We start from the raw sequence: 22602 nt of genomic DNA on the forward strand, positions 1-22602 counted from the left end.
CGACCTGTATTAATACGTTGAGTTGTAAAATGAAGTTCCTCCATAATGGGAAATATGAAATTACTCGTAAAAAATATAGGAATATGAAGTTACTCGATAAAACTTCGATATTGTTTTCTAGTGAAGTCAAATTGTTAACAAGATTGCATCAAGAAGTTGGCGAGTCCAACGACCCTAGATTTATAACTCAATTAATTTCATTCCAAATAAGTCCTCACATAATGTAGTTCAATACTATCTCTCTTTCTGTCACGTAGAATATTACTAAACCCTAACTACCTGTCTACCCATCAATGAAATTGAGACTTTTCATAATTGCTAAAATTTATATTGAAAAAATAAATAAAATATAAAATCTATGGTTCAATTCAACCCCACAAAACCCAAAATTGACAGAAGAAAAAGAAAGAGAAACTGATTGAGGAACCCAAAAGCCTCAATCCACCATATCCCTCGTTTCTTTGTCAATATCTCTCAAGCCGGTTACTCTAATCGTTATCTTCTTCTCTTTTGTCTCCGCCTAAAACCCTTTTGCTGAATCGCAACTAAGCTTCTAGGGTTTCCAATACCCTCTCATGGCTTCCAATTCTGCTAATCTATGGGTACTCTTGGGATTGGGTTTGGCTGGAATCCTTCTTATGACCAAAAAACTCAAGAAAGCGATTAGAGAGGACTTTGGAGCGTTCATCAAGAAATTTCAGCTACTTCCTCCCCCTCAACCTGCCCCTCCTAAAGCTCCTCATCCTCTTACCGGTCTCACCTTCGCTGTTTCCGACGTGTAGGTTTCACAGTATTTCTTTCCGTTTTATGATTGTTTTTATTGTGTTTTTCGCCCTTGGTAGTGATGTTGTTGTTTTGCCGGGGTTTTACTTCTTAAACATGTTTGTGAGCGAGTTGGGGGGTTTTAAACTAGTTGAAGGAAAAGGCTTTTTGTTTTATTTACTGGGAAAGTTTGGTGTTTTTGGTTACTTTTGATATAAGTTAAGTGCTTTGCATTTCAGTTTGTGGAGTGTGGACTTCCTCTATTTGGATTTTGGTTTTGGAATGAAGAATGTTTGGGGAATCTATGAAAAAACTAACGTTTTTTGAAATTATGATATTTTTGTTTCGTTGAGGATAACTGTTGGGATCCGTATGATTAACTTGTTATCTGAATTGCCGCGAGAATCCAATAAAAGTTTTTTGAAGTCTGAAAATAATCTGCCCTTTTCGTTTGGGGAATAAGGAATGGATGATTGTCAAGCCACCTTTTAAACTTTAGCGATTAAGGAATATCTGGTTAGAGAAAAATTGGTGAACATGTTTATGTTTGGAGGCCATGGGAGGAGTGTCGAGATTTGACTTATTTCAATTAATCTATTTGAGTTTCTATGTCCAAACCTTTTTTGTTTGTAATTATTATTATTGTTTTATTTCTTAACGGTTGGAACTTATTTTTGTACTGTTTGTTTAGTTTTTTAGGCTCTGTTTTGTTTTTCACGCTTTTGTTTTTTGTTTACCAGTTAGTTTTTGTTTTTATAAATTTCACTAAAAATTTTGTTTCACATTTGGGAAGAGAGAATATAATAATTAATTGTCTTTAATGTTTTATGATGGATTCATGATTCTACATTTTTTTCTCTACATGAGCGTTTTCTAGTTGGTTCCTAAAGTGGAGGATTTATATATGGTAATAATCAGATTTGAAATTGAAGGACATGTGACTGGGTTTGGTCATCCAGACTGGACAAAAACACATGATGCAGCTTCTCGTACATCTCCAATAGTTTCTGCTCTGGTCGAAGGAGGAGCTACTTGCATTGGAAAAACTGTTATCAATGAATTGTCAATGGGGTAAAATATTTCTTCAATCCTTTGGTGCATTTCAGTTTTCTTTGCTAGGTTTGAAATGGAACTGGAAGTTCATTAGGTATGTCGATTAAAAAAAAAAACAAAAAAGAAACTACATGGTTTCTCTTAACTCCTTTCAGGCAGTGAGTGAGCATATTCTTTAATTTGATCAGGTGTCCTTTGGTGTTTATTAATAGGAGCTGGTCAGTTTAGAGTCAAAACCATGTTATTCATAGCTTACAGTAATTTTGGGAAATACTACTCTATTACCTGCTCATTTAATTAGTCATTATGATAATAGAGAGTTGCTTGATTTTCAATCTAAAAGTTTGTATTTAGTTGCGTTTAATTTTTCTTAACCTCAGCATCAGTGGAGAAAACAAGCATTATGGCACGCCCACAAATCCTGCATCACATTCTAGAGTTCCTGGTGGGTCATCCAGTGGAGCTGCTGTTGCCGTAGCTGCTAATCTTGTTGATTTCTCTTTGGGTAAGTTTCTTAAATCCTGCGTATCCATTGGCGTGTCTATGTCCCACGTGCCATACACTTGGATACTCTGACCCTTGGTGGGCACCTATCGGACGCTTGTTAGGGCAACGAATGAATTAGACATGCATAGAACACTCGTTAAAAGACACGTATATGACGACAATAATAACTTTTGAGTGTGGAATTCATCGAGCAAAGTCTTTTAAGCATATAAATTCATCGATGCATTTATTACGAATTTTCTTTTACAATAAAAATGACATATATTTAAAAAACGAATATTTTAATAAACGTGTCCTTGTTGTGTCGCGTCCTAGATTTTTAAAATATGGTGTGTCGCCGTATTAGTGTCGTGTTGTGTTCGTGTCTCACACATTTAGGATATTGGCACTTTGGACACACCTTCACACACACTTCCCCACTGCAAAACTTCCTCTAGAAGAAAACCTTTGAAATTCTCTGCAGTGGTTTGCCCACCAAATATTGTTGTAGGCTCCCAAGTGGTTTATTTGTTCCGTCCCAATGAAGTCCCAAAATTTTCTCCAATCTGTTGCTTGGTTAATCAGAATTTTGAAAATGAAATAGTATGGAAAAAAACCGTTGAAGAATCAATTGCCTTGAAGTTAATCTTTCACATCTAGTGATGCTCTTCCATTTTGCAAGCCTAGAGCACACTTTATCGATAACAGGATTGCGAAATGTTTCAGCCTTCAGAATTTCTCCTATAGCAAGTGTCAAATAATTTAGTGGCAAAGACTTAACGTTGAAGAAGTCAAACAACTGGCCTACCTATTCCGCCTCTTGAGCTTCAACACAGAATCCCAGTTAGTGAGGATTAAATTGATTTTATTGTTAGACCAGAAATTTGTTGAAAATTGTTACTTGTTAAGAAGTTTTATCCAACTATGGAGGGCTTTCTTCAGCTCTAGAGTTGGATGAGAAGGTATCATTGGCTTACTGACTTGAGTTAGAAGGTATCATTATCAATAGCAGACCAAGGGGTAAAATAAAAGATACCGGGGGCTTAGGAAAGGAGATTCTCACCATTCCTCTGTCACTGTTATGGACTGTCTCATTAGACTGATGATTGAAGCACATGATCACGGTTGTATCAGAGCATTCTATGTTGGAAGAAGCTCTCTACCAATCCATCATCTCCTCTTTGCAGATGACACCATCCTATTTAAAGAAAGTGACTCCAACACATTCAAAATCTGCTTGGACTTGTTAAAATCTTCGAGGATGCTACATGATTAAACATCAGTCACCAAAAATCTTAACTGATGGGTATCAATTTGGCTGAGACAGATATTAGATCGATTGCTACATCCCAGGTTTTCCTTTGTTTGACAAACCACGTACAACTTCTTTTGGAATCCCATTATTGTGAAGATTGAAAAGAGATAACACTTATGGAACTATTCCAACATCTCCAAGGGTGGACAGCGTAGCCTCCTCTACGCTACCTTGTCTAGTAGCCTAGCTGCATATTACCTATCACTTCATAGAATACCATCTAAGGTGATTTCTAGACTTGAAAAATTATACAGGTCTTTCTTGTGCAAAGGTGGATCTCACAACGCCAAATACGGTGGGAATTCTTCCTTCCATTAGCCCAATACATCTTTCACTGATACAATTAAAGGACCATGGAGATCCATCCTTCAACACCTTGACTTCATAAAGGATAGAGTCACTATCAAAGTGGGAAATGGAAATAACACCTCCTTTTGGAATGATCATTGGGTAATGCCCCCATCTATGTCCTCTTTCCCCCCCTATACAATTTGACCACAACAAATTGGCTACTGTGATCAACTTTTGGGAAGATAATCATGGATGGAACATTTCTGGAGAAACTTGAAAGATGAAGAGTTTGAAGATTGGTTTGCTTTGATGAATTTCCTATCTACTGTCAATCCTACTATTTCAAGAGACAAATGGACTTGGAACCTCGACAAAATGGGATTTTCTCCTCCAAATCAGTGACATTGGATTTGGACACAGAAGGAGAGGAATCAGTCCCTTTCCTTTTCAATGTAATTTGGACTGACTTCTACCCTAGAGAAAAATTAAATTCTTCTTGTGGGAAATTGGACACAATGCTGTCAACACAAATGTTAAAGTCCAGAGGCGTCACCCACACATAACCCTTTTGCCCCAATGCTGCCACCTTTGCTTCTCAGATTATTAGACCCCAAGCCATCTCTTCTATCATTGCCATTTTGCCAAACAATTTTGGAAGGGTTTCACCATCTCCTTTGGCTGGTCAACCCCCTTCCCATATGACATTCAAAGCATCCTTACATACACGCTCACAGGGCACCCTTTCAAAAAACACAAAAAAAATCATATGGTCTCATCTCATCCATGCTTTCCTATGGACTGTCTGGAAAGAAAGAAACAATCGTATTTTCAAAGGAAAAGAAAGATCCTACGACACCATACGGGAACTTACTTACCTTGCCTTGACTTGGTGTAAATGTACCTTTTTTAATGCTTTTGATCTCATTTCTCTTTTAACCAATTGGAGATATCTATTGTAACTCCTTTGGTTTTGGCCTATTGCCCTCCTTTGTACTTTTATAGATCAATAAAAGATATTTCTTATAAAAAAGAAGTTAGATGTATTTTGATTCATCGAATTTGAAAGCTTCAATTCTTCTTGCATTCATTATCAAGCGGCCAAATGAATTGGCAACCAGGGTGAAGAGGAAAGGAGAAAGCATGTTTTGCTAGTTTCAAATACTTGGATGTGGTATAGCAGTTTAAATACCCTTTTCAGAGCTCAAGTGAAAACCCCAACATTGGCTATTCCACCTCAGGGTCAAGTTGTTTCTAGGGTTATATCATGGGTTACTTCGGTAGTCTAAGTTGGAGATCTTTTAATTACTCCCTCCGTTTTCTTTTTGTAAAGGTGGCTTCTTGTCTCCCTGGCCTTTTGGTTGTTTTGTTTAGCTAAGGTTTCTGTTTCGTATTTTGAAAAAAAAAGGCTTGATGACACAAGCTGCAGAGTTATGGCATGCGTTAATTTGAAAAATATATGTTTTATGGCTAGTGTGCTTTCAAATTTCAGAAGTTATTCTTCTAATTATATCATTTGATCACATGTTTTTTGACTCATAACTTGCAGGTATTGATACTGTTGGTGACGTGAGAATACCTGCTAGCTTTTGTGGCATTTTAGGGTTTCGACCTTCACATGGATCTGTTTCCCAAGTTGGAACTGTACCTGTTTCGTTAAGTCTTGACACTGTTGGTACGCACATCATTATTGTATGCTTGTTCTTTAGCTATAATTGGCGAACTCGCTGAGATTCACGAACCATTCTATGAACCTTTTTGGAAAAGAATGATTTGTGATTTTCTCGGTCTGCCGAAACGGTAGCTTTGTCTGTCTATCATTGAGTCCATTTTATGGGAAAATGGCCTTGAGTCCATTTTATTACAACTTCAATGGTGAAAGAACCTCATATTGAAATGCAATGCCCTTCCCTGGCTTCAACTCTAGCAGCATCTCCTTCAATGCAAGTGAGAATTGTGCCATTTGCTTTGCCTCTTTTACATAGACTGAATTCTTCCACTAGCACAACGCCTGCATTTTTAGAGACCAAATAGCTTGGTTCTTTTGGATGAGCATAAACCCTTCTTTCATTTTTTTTTTTTTAAGTTCAACAAAATGCGGGTGGGGGGTTGAAACCTTAAATTTAGGGTCAGATTCAATTTATTTCTATTAGAGATGATCATCATTTTGCAGAAAGCAGTCTAGGGAATTCTAGTTAAGTTTCCTGTACCTCATGTTCTTTGTTGTTTGTTTTTCTTCCATTCCCTTACTTTTCCATTGTACTATGGCAGGAATGTTTGCCAAGGATCCTAATGTCTTGCGTCGCGTTGGTCACGTGCTTTTGCAACTTCCATATGCGGTTCAACGCAATCCTAGACAAGTTATTATAGCTGATGATTGCTTTCAACTACTGAAGATACCTGTTGACAGGATTACTCAGGCAGTGACCAAATGTACTGAGAAACTTTTTGGCAGTATGTTCTTTATGCGCTTTGTAATTAGTTATTTGCGAATCTCTCTTTAGTTTCCAAAAGAATTTAATTTTCATTTAATTTTCATCTCTTGGATCACCCTTAACACAATATTATTCATTAGGACAAGCATTGAAGCACGAAAATCTTGGAAGCTATTTGAGTTCTAAAGTTCCAAAATTGAAAGAGTTAGTTGGGAAAAAGACAAATGGGAATCTGGATTCTGCTTCAATTAGAGTGCTGGCCAATCTGATCCAGACAGTTGAAAGGTGACTGCTATTTTTATTGATGTTGGTTGAACTTACCCTTTTAAGTTGCAGGGGACATACACTACTAAAGCTTTTCTTTTAGTTTCTCATTCTCACGAACCACTATTTGCTGATGAGTAAATAATTGAAAGAGGGTTTTCCCTTTATTTTCCTTTATCTGATACCATTAGTGGAAGATTTGTGAATCTAGCTTATCCCAAACATATGTTTACAGGATTGAATTCAAAGGCAATCATGGGGAATGGATTGACTCGGTGAAACCAGATTTGGATCCTGCTCTAAAGGAGCAATTAAATGAGAAGTTGGAGATACCAGATGCAATGATTGAAAACTTCAAGTCTGTTAGAAATGAAACCCGTATGGCTATTAATTCTCTTTTGAAGGTAATATTTATGAAAGTGCTTTAGTTTACATGGTTACTTTTAGCTTAAATTGTATTGAAAAATGAGAAGGTTTGCCAGCTTGGAAGCCATTTGTCTGTTTATTCACTGTTTTGTTAATCGTTACATTGGATTTGAATAAATCTATTATGTGATAGCTTGCTATTTAGAAATTGATAGAAAAATTATAATTGTTTCCTGAGTTTTGAGACAAACAAAAAACTTCACCTGCCATTTAAAATGCCATTGGTTTAGAACTTGTGGTGTAGACTACCAAAGGGGTTTTTGTATGAATAGTATTCTACCCCTCAATGAAGGGAAAAGCTTTATTTATAAGGAAGGTTCAATACAAAGAAGTTAGTTACTAACTAACTAAACAATCTTCAACTACCGCAACTAACCATCAATCTTTAACTATAGTAACTAAACAATACAGTTTACTATAGCTTTATTTACAGCTTTGTTTACACCAACTTGTATGCAGATTTTAATTTCTAAATGTGATTAAGAGAGCATTAGTAATAACTCTTGTTAAAGATATAATATTTTTGTGTCTTGTACATGTACTTCAATTCTTCAGACATCCTAATTTTGATTTTTAAGCTGTATTACGGTCATATTTCTCATTTGATGTTTTCAATGAAAATTGATGGTAATATATTTCCTAGTTGTTTCTTTTGTGGGTATTGTCCCAACCCCAATATTCTTTGGGACTACAATTCAAGTTGATTAGCTTGATTTTCACATAAAATTTTCACGTTGCTTAGGATGATGGAGTTCTAGTCATCCCCACCACTGTAGATCCTCCTCCAAAGCTAGGTGGAAAGGAGATTTTTTCAGAAGAGTACCAGACTCGTGTATTTAGTTCTTTAAGCATTGCTAGCATATCGGGTTGCTGTCAGGCAAGCCTTCCCCTACTCTCTTCCTGCATCTTCTTCTTCTTTTGATTTGATTATTATTATTATTGTTGTTGTTATTATTAGGGCTATTTTTAAATATAACAAAATGGACCAAAATATTAACATAATATAGCAGAATATCATGGTCTATCTACGATGGACGAGAGAGACACAGACAGTAGTCTATCTTGGTCTATTGTGGCCTGTAACAGATAGTCTGTGATATTTTGCTATATTTGTAAATATTTTCAGAAATTCTGTCATTTAAAATAATTTTCCTTATTATATATTTTTTTTGTGTAAGAAGCGATTGCTTGCATTTTTTTGGAGGCTTTTCTTTTTCATGACAAAGTTCCAACCGATCTATGTTTGCCTAATTTCAGGTCACCTTACCACTGGGATTTCACGATAGTTGTCCTGTATCTGTGTCCTTGTTAGCCAGGCATGGGGGAGATCGATTCTTGCTAGATATTGTGCAGACCATGTACAAGTCTTTGCAAGAGGAGGCTGAGGCTGCTTCCAAATCCAAATTCTCAAAGAATGCTGTTAGCCAAGAACAGTCGGCTGAGATTGCAAAAGAAAAGGTATTTTTAACTGTTTGTAGATCATCTTTCTTTTGAGCCTTAGGGTTTCTGCTGCTCTTTTGACTTTTTTTCTTTGCAAAAATATCTTCCTGCTCTTATCTTTTTCTAATAGGAACCTTCATGCTATTTAGCTTCGTTTACTCATGCAACCCGTTCATTCTGATGAGCGTGCTTTCTGCAGTTGTATGACCTCTATAATCGTTCTTGTGGCCGTTCCCTCTCCCCTTGTACCAGAAGTGTTGGATATTTAATGATGAGATTCTAAATTTTATGTGAATATATGCCTCCTTCTGTCAATCATATTGGAATCAGTGTGTAGTAATTTTAATCAAATAAAACCAAACCAAATGCTAGTCACTCTGCAACTTGGCATCGATCCTGTTTTATTAGTAGTATTATTATAGCCATCAAATACTTAATTATTACTATTGTTTTTTTTAAGAAAATGATGATCTCCTTGCTGTCATGGTAAACTGACTGTGATAGGTTACTAGTGCCAGTACTAATAATTTTGATATTCTCATCATATCATTAGCTCTGTATTTGCTGCTTGCTCGCCAAAACCCCATCTCTCTTTCTCAGTAAAAGTAATGGCATGAATAGTTTTTTTTTTAATATATTATTTATCATATTGCTATAGCTTCACAATATATTGTTAGAGATTGTGCAGAAGTCTCTAGTCTCTAGATTTCACTTTAGGGTTTGTAATACAAAATCCTGTTCAATACTTATTCTCTTAATTGGGCTATTTGTTGATTGTGATGCCTGCAAATACTTTTGGTAAGGCATTAACTCTTTGCTCAAATTTTAATTGGGCTCACTATGTGCAACCTTGGAATACCAGGGTAATCAAGCATACAAAGAAAAACAGTGGGAGAGGGCTGTTGGTTTTTATACCGAAGCCATCAAACTCAACAGCAGAAATGCTACTTATTACAGTAATAGGGCTGCAGCATATTTAGAGCTTTCACGGTATATTCATTTTTTTAAAATACAGTTTCCGTTTTAATCACTCAACCATTTACTATAGGGCTGTGATCATTTCTTTCTTTCCTTTATGTCCGTTCAGGTTTCACCAAGCAGAGGCAGATTGCAGTAAGGCTATTGACCTGGATAAGAAGGTAATTTGTGTAGGGAATTTTTATTCCTTATGATAATCAGAAACCTTAGAAAAATCCTTTTGGTTTGTAATTTGCTCCTTTGTACATCCTGCTTTACTTTTATAGAAAATAATGGCCACGCTTGATAATCATTTCCTTTATTGTTTTTGGTTTTTGAAAATTTAGCATGTTTTCTTTCTATTTCTTACATTGATTTGCATTTTTCTTAAGCACAAGAGTTCAGTTTTCAAGCTTTGGCTTGGTTTTTGAAAATATTTGTAAAAACTAGATAACATTAGAGGTGCTTATGGGCTTAATTTTCAAAAACAAAAAATAGAAAACTAAATAAAAAACTAGAAATTTGGTAGCCTGGCAAGTATTTTACCCTGCCCACAATTGTTCCCTGTTTTTGTACTAATAATGGATTCCATATACATTTTCTCCGTACTCCATTTGTCTCCATTTCAGTGAGATTAGCATTCGACTTTAAATGCCTGCATATTTTGCTTTAACATTTCCCAACCTTCTCCATCTTCTTCCAGAATGTTAAATCGTATTTACGAAGGGGTACAGCGAGAGAGATGCTTGGTTTTTTCAAGGAAGCAATTGAAGGTAAGCTGGTGTCTCGTTTGGATGTATTGTTTTATAGAACTTCCTGAATGAATTTTGCCAAAATTCTCAACAGCTGTTCTTATAGTGTACACACACACATTCATATTTTGATGAAGCTCACATTAAAATTTCATAATTAGTTTACAAAAGGCCCCGACATAATTCTTATCTGAAGAGAATCTGCACTTCTTTTGATTGGTTCATTTCTGATGCCAAATCAAACTGTCACTAGTTGATTGGATTCACATTTCACACCACTCCGGTTTCCAGCATTTGCCCTCGAAAATTTTAAGATGTATTCCCTGATTATTGTTTTAATTATAATATTTCCTGCAGATTTTAGTCATGCCCTTGTTCTTGAACCAACAAACAAAAGAGCATCAATATCTGCAGAGAGATTAAGAAAGCTATTCACAAGTTGATTCAGCATTGAGCAATCTTGGGACCGAAAAATCGCTCATTTGGCGAGACATCGTTCCATACTTGGTTAGGGTGGGATCAGACTTCCTTGCTGCTGGGAATACTTGAGAGCGCATTTGGAGCAAATAATGTTATCCCTTATTTTTGTATTTTGATTTGATTAGGAGCATAGAAACATTGGTTATTATTTTGCGAAAGCTGTGTAACCCAATTTTGTCTCTACCAACATTTCTCAATGCGGATTGTAGTTCTAGCTGAGCTGAGAAATGCTTTACAGTACAATACTATTATGGTGATTGGTGAGAGTACAAGTTCAATATTTTTGGAGATTTCTCTTTGTATTCCAGCTCAACTAGCATCATTGGCAGTACAGAGATCGTATGTAGTGGACATTTGGGGTAACCTCGGTTAGGAGATATAAGTTTGGTGAGAATGTGTAGCCTTGCAAGCTTGTAGAAGCATTTTTTCATCTTTAAGCTATGAAATAATCTCTTTTTAATGAAATAATTCTAGAACTAGCTAGTGTTTTTCTAGGTAAGTCTCAGATTTTCGTGCCGTGATTCAACTTTCATTTCATGTTTTGCCGTTCAGTCAAATGTAAAATCAATACAAAAGTTTAATTTCCATATCAAAAATAGGTTGGAGTGATTTCGATGCTCTTAAACGCGCCTAATTCAAGTTCATTGCATTTGTCACTTTCAAATCTCTTTCAAACTACAGTTAATCTCCCTCAAAATTCCCAGGTTGAAACTGCAGTAAAATATTAGTCAGTTGCTACTTCAAAGAAACAGATTGTAGATTTATGAAGAAAAATCTGTTTCCACGTCCTCGAAGGATTCTGGGCAGTGATGAAGAGGATCTATCTTTTGCAAGAACTTCCACTTATGAAACGTGCTGAAAATAAGCTTCAAGATTACTTTACCTCAGTCAAATTCAAAGAGCTCATCTAATTGCTCATCTGTCCATTGTGGAAGTAATGGTTGTGTTCGTGTCACTGTCTTTTTCATCTCATTGATTGTTTCAGCTTCTTGATTATTTGGGAGTTGAGCAGTGCTGGATGCAGCACCATTTTCTTTGGCTGAATCTGTACCCATAGGATGGTTGATAGGCTCATCCGATCCTCTCCCTTGATCCTGATCAACATAGACCATGTTACAACCAACACTTGGGGTTCGTTTAGAAATACCCACATCTATAACTCCCCCTTCTTTCTCGACTACGGACTGTCGGCTTCCAACGGTTTCATTACAATTCCAATTGCTAGACGATGCAGCACCTCCTTTTCCTGTTCGTAAGTCACCTAGTCTATTCCGTCTAAATTTAGAACTTTGCCTTAGATTGTTCATGATATTTTGAGTTGATTCACGTGATACATCAGAATTCATCTGCTGCATGTGTACTTCTCCATGGGTGTCTGGACAGTGCAAGGAGATCAATTGAAAAATATGCATCTCATTCTAGTCATTCTTGTGATACATTATTAATGAAAAAACAAAAACCTTATTAGACGTAATCAATTTGGGTGATTTTAGACAAGAAATTTGGACGAGAAAACATTGCGAACCTCCAGTTATAAAATCAGACCATCTGATCGGTGTAGGGCTATTATGCTTTATAAGAGGTCCACTGTCCTTGGAGATAACCTACGGTATCAAGCATATTGCATAAGCAGAAGTTAGATACAAGTGTATGCCCTGAAGTTAAAGTAAATAAAGAATGTAAATCATAAAGGAAAAAGGGGGAAAAAAATAAAACGTCCTAATTTTCTAAGAATCATTAAGAGTTGACCTTACTGTTCTGTAACTATCTATATCTACGTTACATAGGCTAAAATTAGTTTCGTGAAAGATTATCCTAGAAAGTTTTGACCCTACAGGAATCTAGTGCATTCTCTAGCAGACAACAGGAATACAAGAGGGAAGTACAAGTCCACAGACAACAATAGCTATCAGCTATCTAACTCTGTCCAAATAAGCTTATAAGTTATAATTGCCAATGTCAAACAAACTAGTAGTCAGATTTTTTCTTAAATATCAATCATTATGCGCATGCATATGGGCTGTCCAATCACACATGACGTTTGTCACCAAGTGAAAGAGTGGACAAGTTGTCTAACTCTCACAATAGATGCCGTGAAAACACAAATCTCCTTTGTCCAGTAAGCCAGTAATGATAACTTTTTCTTTCAGAACCTTAATTTTCAAGTAGAAAAGGTGCTACACGTGAATAGATGGCCAGAAACAAGAAACTCGCACTGTTACAGATGCTCCTACCCACCGTCAAAAGAGGGTTAAAGGCACTCACTAGACCTAGTGGAAGAATATTTCGAAAGAATTCTCTTCTTTTGTTCACTTGATCCGTTGTGTGTCGGGGAGAGAAGGATACGAATTTTTGGTAAGACCATTTGGTGGGAAAGGGACCTCTGTTCATTGTTTCCTTGTCTTTGTCTTCCCTCAAAAATCATTTTTTTGTTGATTTTCTTATGTGGTCTGAAAGCTCTAATTTTTTTTCTTTCTGATAATATCGCTCCCTTTCCAATAAGGTAGGGACGAATATGGCCACTCTTTTAGTAAGGGTCACCCCTTTAGGTACGAGAGAAGGGACATGAGGATTTGGAGCACCAATCCTTTGGAGGGGTTCTCGTGTAATTCTTTCTTTTGTTGTTTGGTTGATCCTTCTTCCTTAGGAGTGTAGGTACTTGTAGTGATTTAGAGGATTAAGATCACTAGAAAAATGCAAAGTGTTGTAATCAAAGAGTTCCTTCTCCATTTACCTCATGGGAAGGTCGCTCGTTATGGTTTGCAGGGTGTGTGTTATTTATTGGGTTTTGTGGGTTGACCAGAATATTAGGGTAGGTGTGGAAAGAGACCTAGTTAGATTTTCTTCCATTCATTTCCACGTGTCTATGTGAGTTTCAATTTCAAAGACCTTTTATAGTATTCTTTAGGCGTTATTTTTCATAGTTGTTTTTTTTAGAGCGACCTCCATTCTTTGTGGGCGGGTTCTTAGTATGTCCTTGTATGCTTTCTTTTTTCTCCACGAAAGTAGTGTGTTGCTTTTAATACATAAAGAAAATAGAACAAAATATTCATATAGAATAAGATGTTCCCTAGTATGAAGCCTTAGTAACTGCAATTCTTAAAGCAGACCATACCTTGACAACGTTACTTCTTGTTACATTGAGCACATGTACAGAACGCGTAGGAGAAAACACGGCAACCTGGATGATAAATGAAAGACGAGATGAGCACTTATTCATCGAGGAAAGCAGCTGGAACTCTAGTTCACGAAAGTACAAGTTCCAAACAAATAAGATAATAAATTCAACCCAATCATCAAATACAAAAAAATAAATCAAACCTTCTGCAATATTAAAACTGCACCAACAGACAAGTCCTTCCCAAAGATTCCTTCAGAAATAACTCTATGGTGGATGCTAGCGTCTATTGTACCTGTTGGATCCTGGCACCAGAAGTGCGTGCTTATTTTCGTAACCACAGAGTATTGAAATCTTAGAATGCTACTTCCGCCGTATAGGACATGGATACTCGGAAATCTAACCTTTAAAGCTACCATCATTCCACCCAGACCATTTGAGGTACAGGATTTGATAATGGCTACGACCTAATAAAGCAGCCAGGGGAATGACATTAACAGAAATCTCAAAACCCTAATTGAAAATTTGCAATTACAAGAATCCAAAGTGAAGATATATTAGCAACAATCAATGCCCTTATATAAAGAAGAAACGTCCACGAAATGAGTTTTAAGCAATAACCATTTGAACAGCATATAAAATTGCAACGTAGGCGTAGGTCAGGAATTTGATTTATCAAACTTCCAAAATCTTTTCGCGCCAAAAAAAAAAAAAAAACGAAAATGATCGGAATAAAACTTACCAAACCAACTTTCTCATCGATGAAGCCATTCTTGATAGAGTTCAAAGGAGTTTCAGACACAGCTCCATTACCCTCCATCGCACCTACAAAAGAAACCCTTGAATTAAAGCCCCAACGACACTTCTCAAATCACCAAACAAACAGGAAAAGAAAAAGAAAATAACCTATGCTGCGGACAAAATCCAAAGCGCAAACCCACGGACTGCGATTGAAATCATCGTCCTCTTCATCCCCATTCTCCATAACTCTCCTTATATACTCCTGAGTAGGAACGGGCTCTTCATCTCCGACACAAGAGTGATCACCACGAGTTCTACGCTGCATTGCTACCTGAACCGCTCCAGCAGGACCAGGAATGATACGCGTAGACGCACCGGAAGGACAAGAGGCCTCTAATCCAGTTGAAATCCGTTGGGATCGACAAAGTGAAGCCTGAGGTGACAAACTCAACTCCGATTGGAGGTTATCAACTCGGGGTTGGGACTTGGAAGGGGGGAGAGAGCAGGTTTCAAGAAGCGGCAGAGAGAGAGTGGAAGTGGCGGTGGAGGAAGGGGAGAGGGGCTGGGGACTACGGTGACGCTTCAAAGGGCGGAGGAGGGAGTGTACGTCGGAGTAATCAAGATCAAGGGCTTCCCATGGTTCCATCTTTGGAGCTCCGAATTTGGAGGAAAACTGTGGAAGGCGGCGATTGAAGAAATGAAAGCGCGGGAATTTGAAGTTGGAAGATGAAGAACACAATCGCGTCCATTTCGATTCGTTACCGGCTCTCTCCTTTTTCGGCTTTCCCGGCAAGTTTCTACGTTCTGTTAGCAATGGGCTGGGCCGGATCCGGCCCGTTAATGTCCTGTAAGGCCCAATTAGGCCCAAGTAGAAATTTTGAATATTATTTACTACATTTACGACTATCTCAATTCTTTTTAAGGCCCATTGTTTACTAGAAATGTAATAAATAGTATGAAAAATGGGTCAACTTGTAGCTATCGTAACGAGTTATGAGATCCACTTCTAAGTCTAATTAGGACTTACAGTTTGATCAGTTACGGAGGATGTTTAATTTGATTGTGGTTGAAAATATCGTTATTGTTACGATGGGAGAATCATGAAAATCGATGAAAAAATTATAAAAATGCCACAACTATTGGTACTATTACCACTATTGATTGATTCTAGATAGTAATGGTAATGACAAAGGTAAGAAAATAGATTATATTTGCAAAATATTTAGGTAAACTTGATCAAAAAAAGGCTTGTTACTGTTATCCATCGATGAAACCTCATTATGATTACACCACTTTTCATTCTGATCGATAAATGTGGTCTTAACTACAATATTTTTAGGATTAACAATTAAGTGGATGACAACATTTTTAAAGCTTGAAAACATAGCAAGTTCTATCTATGGTAGATTTCAAGATTTCTATTAATGATAGATTTCATTAAAAGACTTCCATTAGCGATATGATATATAAGTTATAAACTTTAAAGGTTTGATATAAATTTTATATATTTGTAAACTATTTTGCATTGTATTATCATTGTTCTAGAAATTCTTGTAAAGCCGATTACTAGTAAATGTGATATCTCGAGTTTGATTGCTATATTTTCAATTACTCCATTTATACTACTTTGATTACTATACTCTTGGTTTTTATTCATGTCTATATAATTTTAAAATGTTCATAATACTTTCGATTCCAATCCACTTTTGTTTTTGTACTTTCAAAACGTTAAGTTTAACTTCATTATAATTCCAAATAAACTTTCAAAAAGTGACAACTTTGAACTCTTAAAAATGAAATAACAAAAACGGTCACTTCTTAAAGTACACGATCATAATAAAACCAAAGTTGAAAGTATTATACAACCATAACAAATTACCAAAGACAATTAAAAATATAGAAGCTAAGATAAAAGTATAAAAGTCCAAAATAAATATTTTAAAAACATATAACTAAAACAAATCGAATATACATTTGAACTATTTTGATTTTGTTTTATATAATAATGATAAATACAATAATGTTTTACTTTTTACTTTTTCACTTTACAAAATTTAATATATGTAGTATGAATACTATATATATATATATATATATTATAGAATGTGTTTAATTTTGTTCTAAACATCAACCTTAGCTTTTCTTTTTATTTATATATAATTTTATAAATAATTAAAAACCATTTTTTTAAACTTTTAAATTAAAACTATAAAATTATATGTATACATGTGTTAGTTTAATAGTTGAAATAAAATGTCACAATATTACATCAATAAAATAAATAAATCAATGATAGCCACAATAAAATATCAAAGGGTCCCACATATTTATCAACTTATTTATATGCCATTTTATTGTAAAGTATATTTATATTATGTTGGTTACAAAAAAACGTGAAAAATACACTTATCAATAATGTACAAATCAAAAAAAAATTGAAACCATTTGGTTAAGTTTTGAAATCCCACACCTAAAATATTAGCAATTTATTTTGAAGATAGTGTGTGTCCATGAAATATAGTTATCATTAAATGATTTAATTTTTTTTTCACATGGGTGTGTCCATTTGGTCTTCCAACAATCAAACAAATTATATTCCTTTAAAATATTCATAAAAAGAGTCGAGCAAAACAAAGACCAAAGGGGCCTTGGGAAGTAGACATTTTAAGGAAGGAATAATTTTGTAATTCTTTTCAAATATTAATAAACATCACGCAAGTGACAATACAAAATACTCTCGTCTTTAACGTATCGAGTCATCTTTCTAAAGATACTAACTATAAAATCATTTTAAAAAGTATTCATAATTGTTTTAGTAATAAAAGAACATTCATATATATATATAAAATAATAATGATTTTTTATGATATTTAAACCTTTTAATTCTATTTGTGAAATGTTAAAATTGGTTAATTTATAAGACATGGAATGGACATAAATTTAGAAGAGGGAAAAGAAAAAAAAAACAATTTAAACAACAAACAACTAATTCTAATAGAACTACAACTCTGAACTACTTAAATTTGATAAAACTCTTGGATACTCATACTCCGATCAACTCAACTCAAAATCAAAAGAAGAAAACTCTTTAATTTGGAATTACATATTATAAATGAAATGAAAAAGAACAAGCTGCTAATATAAGGTTAGATAGTTTATATAAAACAACTATCTAAACCCTAACGTCTTAATCTTAAACATGTAAACCTAGATATTAAACATTAGGCTCGAGACATTTCAACAAGAGATTAGCTCTTCGTTAGAGAAAAAGAGAACAAAATTTAGAATGGTTGGAAGAGAAAAAGAGAAAGAAAAAGAAAAAAAAAGGTAACAGTAATAATAATAATAGAAGGAGGACGTCGTTTTACAGACCGGAACCTAATCCAGACCTTCCCGTTGTTTCCGCAACCTACAACCGGATGTGTTGGTCACGGATCATTCACAAGGAACCACTAAAAATAAAATTTTATAAATTTATATAGACATTAATTGGCTTCCCCACGACCAAAAAATTAAATATTAGCAATTTATTTGTTTTTTTTGCTAAAAAGGCTTATTCCACAGAGGATCGGTAAGCTTCTGGGTCCCACGGAATTTGCTCATCTTTTAAATATTTATTTAATCATTTATTTAACTATTTCTAATTTTGAAATTAAAAAAAATTAATTAATTAATTTAATTATTTGGTGTGTATATATAAATAGGAGGGAGTAGAAGACCATGCCGGACACACCTACATCGCCAAAGAGCGGTGGCCGGCTGTCGCTAATGGAGAATCTGCTCGGGCTTCTCCGTATTCGTATCATTCGTGGTGTCAATCTCGCTGTTCGTGATGTTCGCAGTAGCGATCCTTATGTCGTCGTCAAGATGGGAAAGCAAGTATGTTTTTCTCTCTCTCTCTCTCTGTTTTTTTTTTTTTTTTTTTTTATTCATGATCACCTTCTTCTTTGCTTCGAATTGGAGGTTTTGTTGTTTTGATTGTTTGAGGCCGTTGTTTTACTTCTGATTTCCATCGTTTGTTGAACTTTGTAGTACTTGATCGATTTGTTTGAGTAATGATTAGTGATTGGTTGAATTTGAGGCTCAATTCTTCATGTTTGATGGTTTTCATGGACGGAGTCTTTGAAACATGCGAGGCTTTAGTTAAGGCTCCGGACGGAAGGTCGGGTTGTAGGTGTTGTAACTTCTGGATCGTTTTACGTGTATGGAGATTTTTGGGAGGTGAAATAACTTGTGTGTGTGGTGGAACTGAGCTGGCTTTTAATGAGTTTTTATTTGAGGAATGAGACGAGTTAAATTCTTAATTCATAAGTTTCGTTGCTATGAAATGAACATCACGAGAAATTGTTGTAATGAATTGTGGTTTTTTTAGGTAGGTTAATCAATTACTTTGAAGATGTTAATAGTTCATTGAACTATGGCGTCACAAAAATTTGAAAGTTGCATATCTTAATATTAGATGTGAAATCCTGATCGCTTTCAATATTTGTTCGTCTTTGTTTTTGTTTAAAAGGAAAGAAAAAGAATGAGAGAGCGTGAGAATTAATTTTCATGTATTGCGGCTGTTTAATATTTTGTTCTTATGAACTTTGGTTTTAGAAATTAAAGACACGGGTGATAAAGAAGGATGTCAATCCTGTATGGAATGAAGATCTAACCCTCTCTGTTAGTGACCCGAACCTTCCCATTAAACTGGTAATCCCTCTTTATTTATTATCTGTTCTATCTGTTTTATCATATAAACACGATAGAAAAAGTTTGTTTCATTTTCTGGCGGTGGCATTGCCGCATTTTACGAGTTTTTTCTTTGCGTTGTCTCCTTCAAATACGCTAATTATGAGAGAAATTTATCGATCTTTTTAGTCTTTTTTAGACTTATTGAATTCCCCTTTGAAATGATGATCCAAGAATGGCAGCTTGGAATCTCTTGGTTGGAAAGATTAGATATGCAAATGAGGTTCAAGTTTTCGTCGTCTCTATTCATGGTTTCCTTTGGGATGGTTCTGTCCTAGGTGTCCTTTTGGCCAATCCCATGAGTAACTCCATCGCTCATAATTTAGCTTCCCTTCCCATGCTCATAGTTTTGGATTCTCCAAAAAATTAAGACTGAAATATCACCCTCCATGAGTGATCCTTTTTTCTTTCCTTCTGATTTGTCTTCCCCTTTAATATTTCCTGTTTTCCTCTGCTGTACTAAAAAAATGATCACTTGTCTTGGTGCTATAACAAAAATTTACTTCCATGGCTTTCTTTATCGTACCGTTTTTCCTCACGTCGATTTCCTTTCCAATTCATCTTTGACCTGGTTACAGACGGTTTACGATCACGACACATTTAGCAAGGATGATAAAATGGGGTACGCTGAGTTCGATATCAAAGCATTTATGGAAGCTCTGAAGATGAACTTGAAGAATCTTCCCAGTGGAACGACAATAACACGAATGCTACCAGCAAGGCAAAACTGTCTAGCTGAAGAGAGCTGCGTCGTCTGGAAAGATGGTAAAGTAGTCCAAGATATCTACCTTAGATTGAGAAATGTCGAATGCGGGGAAGTCGAGGTTCAATTGCAGTGGATTAATCTTCCAAACTCCAAAGGATAAAAGGAGATTTGGTTTAATCAGCATCCCATGCTTAGCTAGAGGTCACTGCTCATTCCACTTCCTATCTTTTCAAAATATATATATATATTTTGTATAGTGTTTCTGATGTTCCTTCTTAAGATCTTATGTATCTTAGTCAGTCCACTTAATACTTGCGTGTAGCATATGCATGTTGTGTAAGAATCAAAGTCTTGCGCTTTGGCTCAGGTTTTTTATGGATCTCTTAAATAAATTTTGTTTTTTTGATTTCCATGCACATCTAATTTCTTATTGGGCCTTCAAGTTCTATATCATACTTTGTTTTTTAGGGTCTTGTGGACTAAAACTAACTATGGATCTATCACATCTATATATCTATCTTCCATAACCAAAAATCACCTAGGTGCTACAATTAGTATATTGTCTTGTATAGTTTCCATATAATCGTTTTTTATATGTAATATTCTTGGACTTCGAGATCTCTTTCAATTGATAGCGTGATATTATTGTTCTTTGAGCTTATTTTATTATGGTTCATAAACATTTCATCGGAAAAAAAAAAAAAAAACCAACTTACAATTTTAGACCAGTGGTTGTATCTATTAAAATATGAACTTTTGTAGGTAAATTATTTACCCTTGTTTTGTTCAGATTGTCTTGGAAACTTTCATGATGGATGGATTAACATTTATGGGAGAGAAATGTCAGAAATCAAATTGGTATTGTCAGTTTTATTCATCTATAAAACAACTATTGATCGGGTTTCAAGATTCTAAACAGTAAAGTGAACTAAGTTCAATGATAATTCACTTAAACTGAAAGTTAGATCCTTTAAGTTTTCTGCATAGTTTAAATTGATTTCTTCCCTATCATATGTTACTTTATAAAATTTAAATAACAAAATTCTTATTCAACTTCGTAATAACAATAATGATAATAAATTATACCTTTATATATGATTTTCCTACGTAAAGTTGTATCAATCCAAACTTTATTCTACGTACAATTTCTTGAAAAAAATATTTTAGGTTTAAAAACAGAGTACACACCATAACTCATCCAGTTAAGATATTTATTCATTTTCGATTAAGTGATCGAAAGATTAAAATTTGTGTCTTTGTACTATTCGAATCGATTCACTTTAAGTTTCCGTATATATCTCTATGGAAGTGGAAACTTTCCTAAAAATTCAAACACCCTACCAAGTTGATGGTTGAGCCTATAGTTTTAATTGAGTGACCCAAGAAAAGGACTAAGCTTTTTCTTCCCCTAAAAATAAGGAAACCTTAATTAATAGTGTTAATTTTTCAAAGCAACTTACTTTTTGATTGACCTAATCCAAATTCAAGAGTTTTTTTTTTTCTTTCACCTTTTTCCTTAAAAAGAAGATCTCAATTGGCTAGGGTTTATAGCTTAACTTTGCAACCATATGGACTTTTTAAAGATTGTAAAATAATTTATTTAATGTATTTAAATTTTTTTTTAAAAAAACTAACTTTATGGATAAAATCAAACTTAATGTGATCTTCACTTTTCTACCCAAATGATTTTGATATCTCCATTGAATTATATCCGATATTGATTTTTTTTAGATTAAAATATTATTTTGATAGATGTTTTTTAAATTTTGTTTATTTTTAATCTTCATAGTTTTAAATATCCAAATTTAGTATTTGTTCTTTAAAATAATCTTAAATATTGTAAATTAAATCATTTCTTTCCTAAATTAGTTAAATAATATTAATAATTCTTTTACATGAAAATATAGTGCGGGAATATGTTAATTATCAAAATTTAAAAATAGTGTGGGAATATGCTAATTTGAGTCATTTTGAAATATAGTGTAATGAACCAAAATATAGCAAAATAGACATTGATAGAATCCTATTTATTAGTGTTTATCAGTGCATTTAGTAGACATTGATAGACTTCCGTACTTATCGTTAATAAAATTTGATGTTTTGTTATATATTTTGTAGATATTTTCAGCAATTTTATAATTTTCAATAATTTTTCTAATTTTAAAAGTGAAAATGCTAATACATAACAATAATAATAATAAAAAGAAAAAGTTATAAATATATATATATATATATATATATATATATATATATATATATATATATATATATATATATATATATATATATATATATATATATATATATATCATGAAGTATTTGATTGTATTTGTCCAAAATAACACATTATGATATGATGCCAGCTTTTATGTCATTTATTATTACATATAGACTCATATGATATGAAAATTGACAAAATAATGCAAGGCTTCGTCATTATTATAATTATTCCATTTTAGTTTTTAGCATATAAAAATTTATCCACCAATATGTATATCAATATATTAATATTTATTATAAAAATATATAAAGTTTCTCAACGTTGCATGAAAAATGAAACACTGTTAAAAAATATCCAAAGTTTCAAATTTAATCATTTGAAAGGGAAAGTATATAAATTAGTCTACAAAAGTTATCATAAATAA

The 22602-nt window shown here is 34.2% G+C and overlaps 3 protein-coding genes across 7 annotated transcripts; 2 read left to right on the top strand and 1 right to left on the bottom strand.

Moving 5' to 3' along the window:
- The first annotated feature begins 377 nt into the window (after nt 1-377).
- Nucleotides 378-10948, top strand: LOC103494184 (translocon at the outer membrane of chloroplasts 64). Its single transcript, XM_008455262.3, has 13 exons — nt 378-778; nt 1681-1833; nt 2196-2320; nt 5454-5579; nt 6176-6358; nt 6480-6624; nt 6839-7007; nt 7772-7906; nt 8287-8487; nt 9332-9459; nt 9557-9608; nt 10130-10199; nt 10536-10948. Exons 1-13 carry the CDS (start codon nt 576-578, stop codon nt 10619-10621), a joined length of 1776 nt encoding a protein of 591 aa, XP_008453484.2. The 5' UTR covers nt 378-575; the 3' UTR covers nt 10622-10948.
- Nucleotides 10949-11217: 269 nt separating this feature from the next.
- Nucleotides 11218-15276, bottom strand: LOC103494183 (uncharacterized). 2 transcript variants are annotated; one of them, XM_008455261.3, is made up of 7 exons: nt 14683-15276; nt 14519-14601; nt 14181-14243; nt 13980-14081; nt 13774-13839; nt 12184-12262; nt 11218-12033 (listed from the first exon to the last, which is right to left on the bottom strand). In XM_008455261.3, the coding sequence occupies exons 1-7, from the start codon at nt 15161-15163 to the stop codon at nt 11543-11545; spliced, it is 1365 nt and encodes a 454-aa protein (XP_008453483.2). In that variant the 5' UTR covers nt 15164-15276; the 3' UTR covers nt 11218-11542. The 2 variants fall into 2 exon arrangements, with proteins under 2 accessions (XP_008453483.2, XP_016901414.2); XM_017045925.2 differs by having other exon boundaries at nt 13980-14243.
- A 2750-nt stretch (nt 15277-18026) lies between these two features.
- Nucleotides 18027-21050, top strand: LOC103494182 (protein C2-DOMAIN ABA-RELATED 4-like). Of its 4 annotated transcripts, XM_051080994.1 has the most exons (5): nt 18042-18088; nt 18222-18396; nt 19117-19212; nt 19830-20158; nt 20748-21050. In XM_051080994.1, the coding sequence occupies exons 2-4, from the start codon at nt 18238-18240 to the stop codon at nt 20115-20117; spliced, it is 543 nt and encodes a 180-aa protein (XP_050936951.1). In that variant the 5' UTR covers nt 18042-18088; nt 18222-18237; the 3' UTR covers nt 20118-20158; nt 20748-21050. The 4 variants fall into 4 exon arrangements, with proteins under 4 accessions (XP_050936950.1, XP_050936951.1, XP_016901443.2 ...); XM_051080993.1 differs by lacking the exon at nt 20748-21050 and having other exon boundaries at nt 18027-18088; nt 19830-20367; XM_017045954.2 differs by lacking the exons at nt 19117-19212; nt 20748-21050 and having other exon boundaries at nt 18066-18088; nt 19830-20367.
- Nucleotides 21051-22602: the final 1552 nt, after the last annotated feature.

Source organism: Cucumis melo, chromosome 2 (genome assembly GCF_025177605.1).
Source record: "Cucumis melo cultivar AY chromosome 2, USDA_Cmelo_AY_1.0, whole genome shotgun sequence".
Taxonomy (NCBI): Eukaryota; Viridiplantae; Streptophyta; class Magnoliopsida; order Cucurbitales; family Cucurbitaceae; genus Cucumis; species Cucumis melo.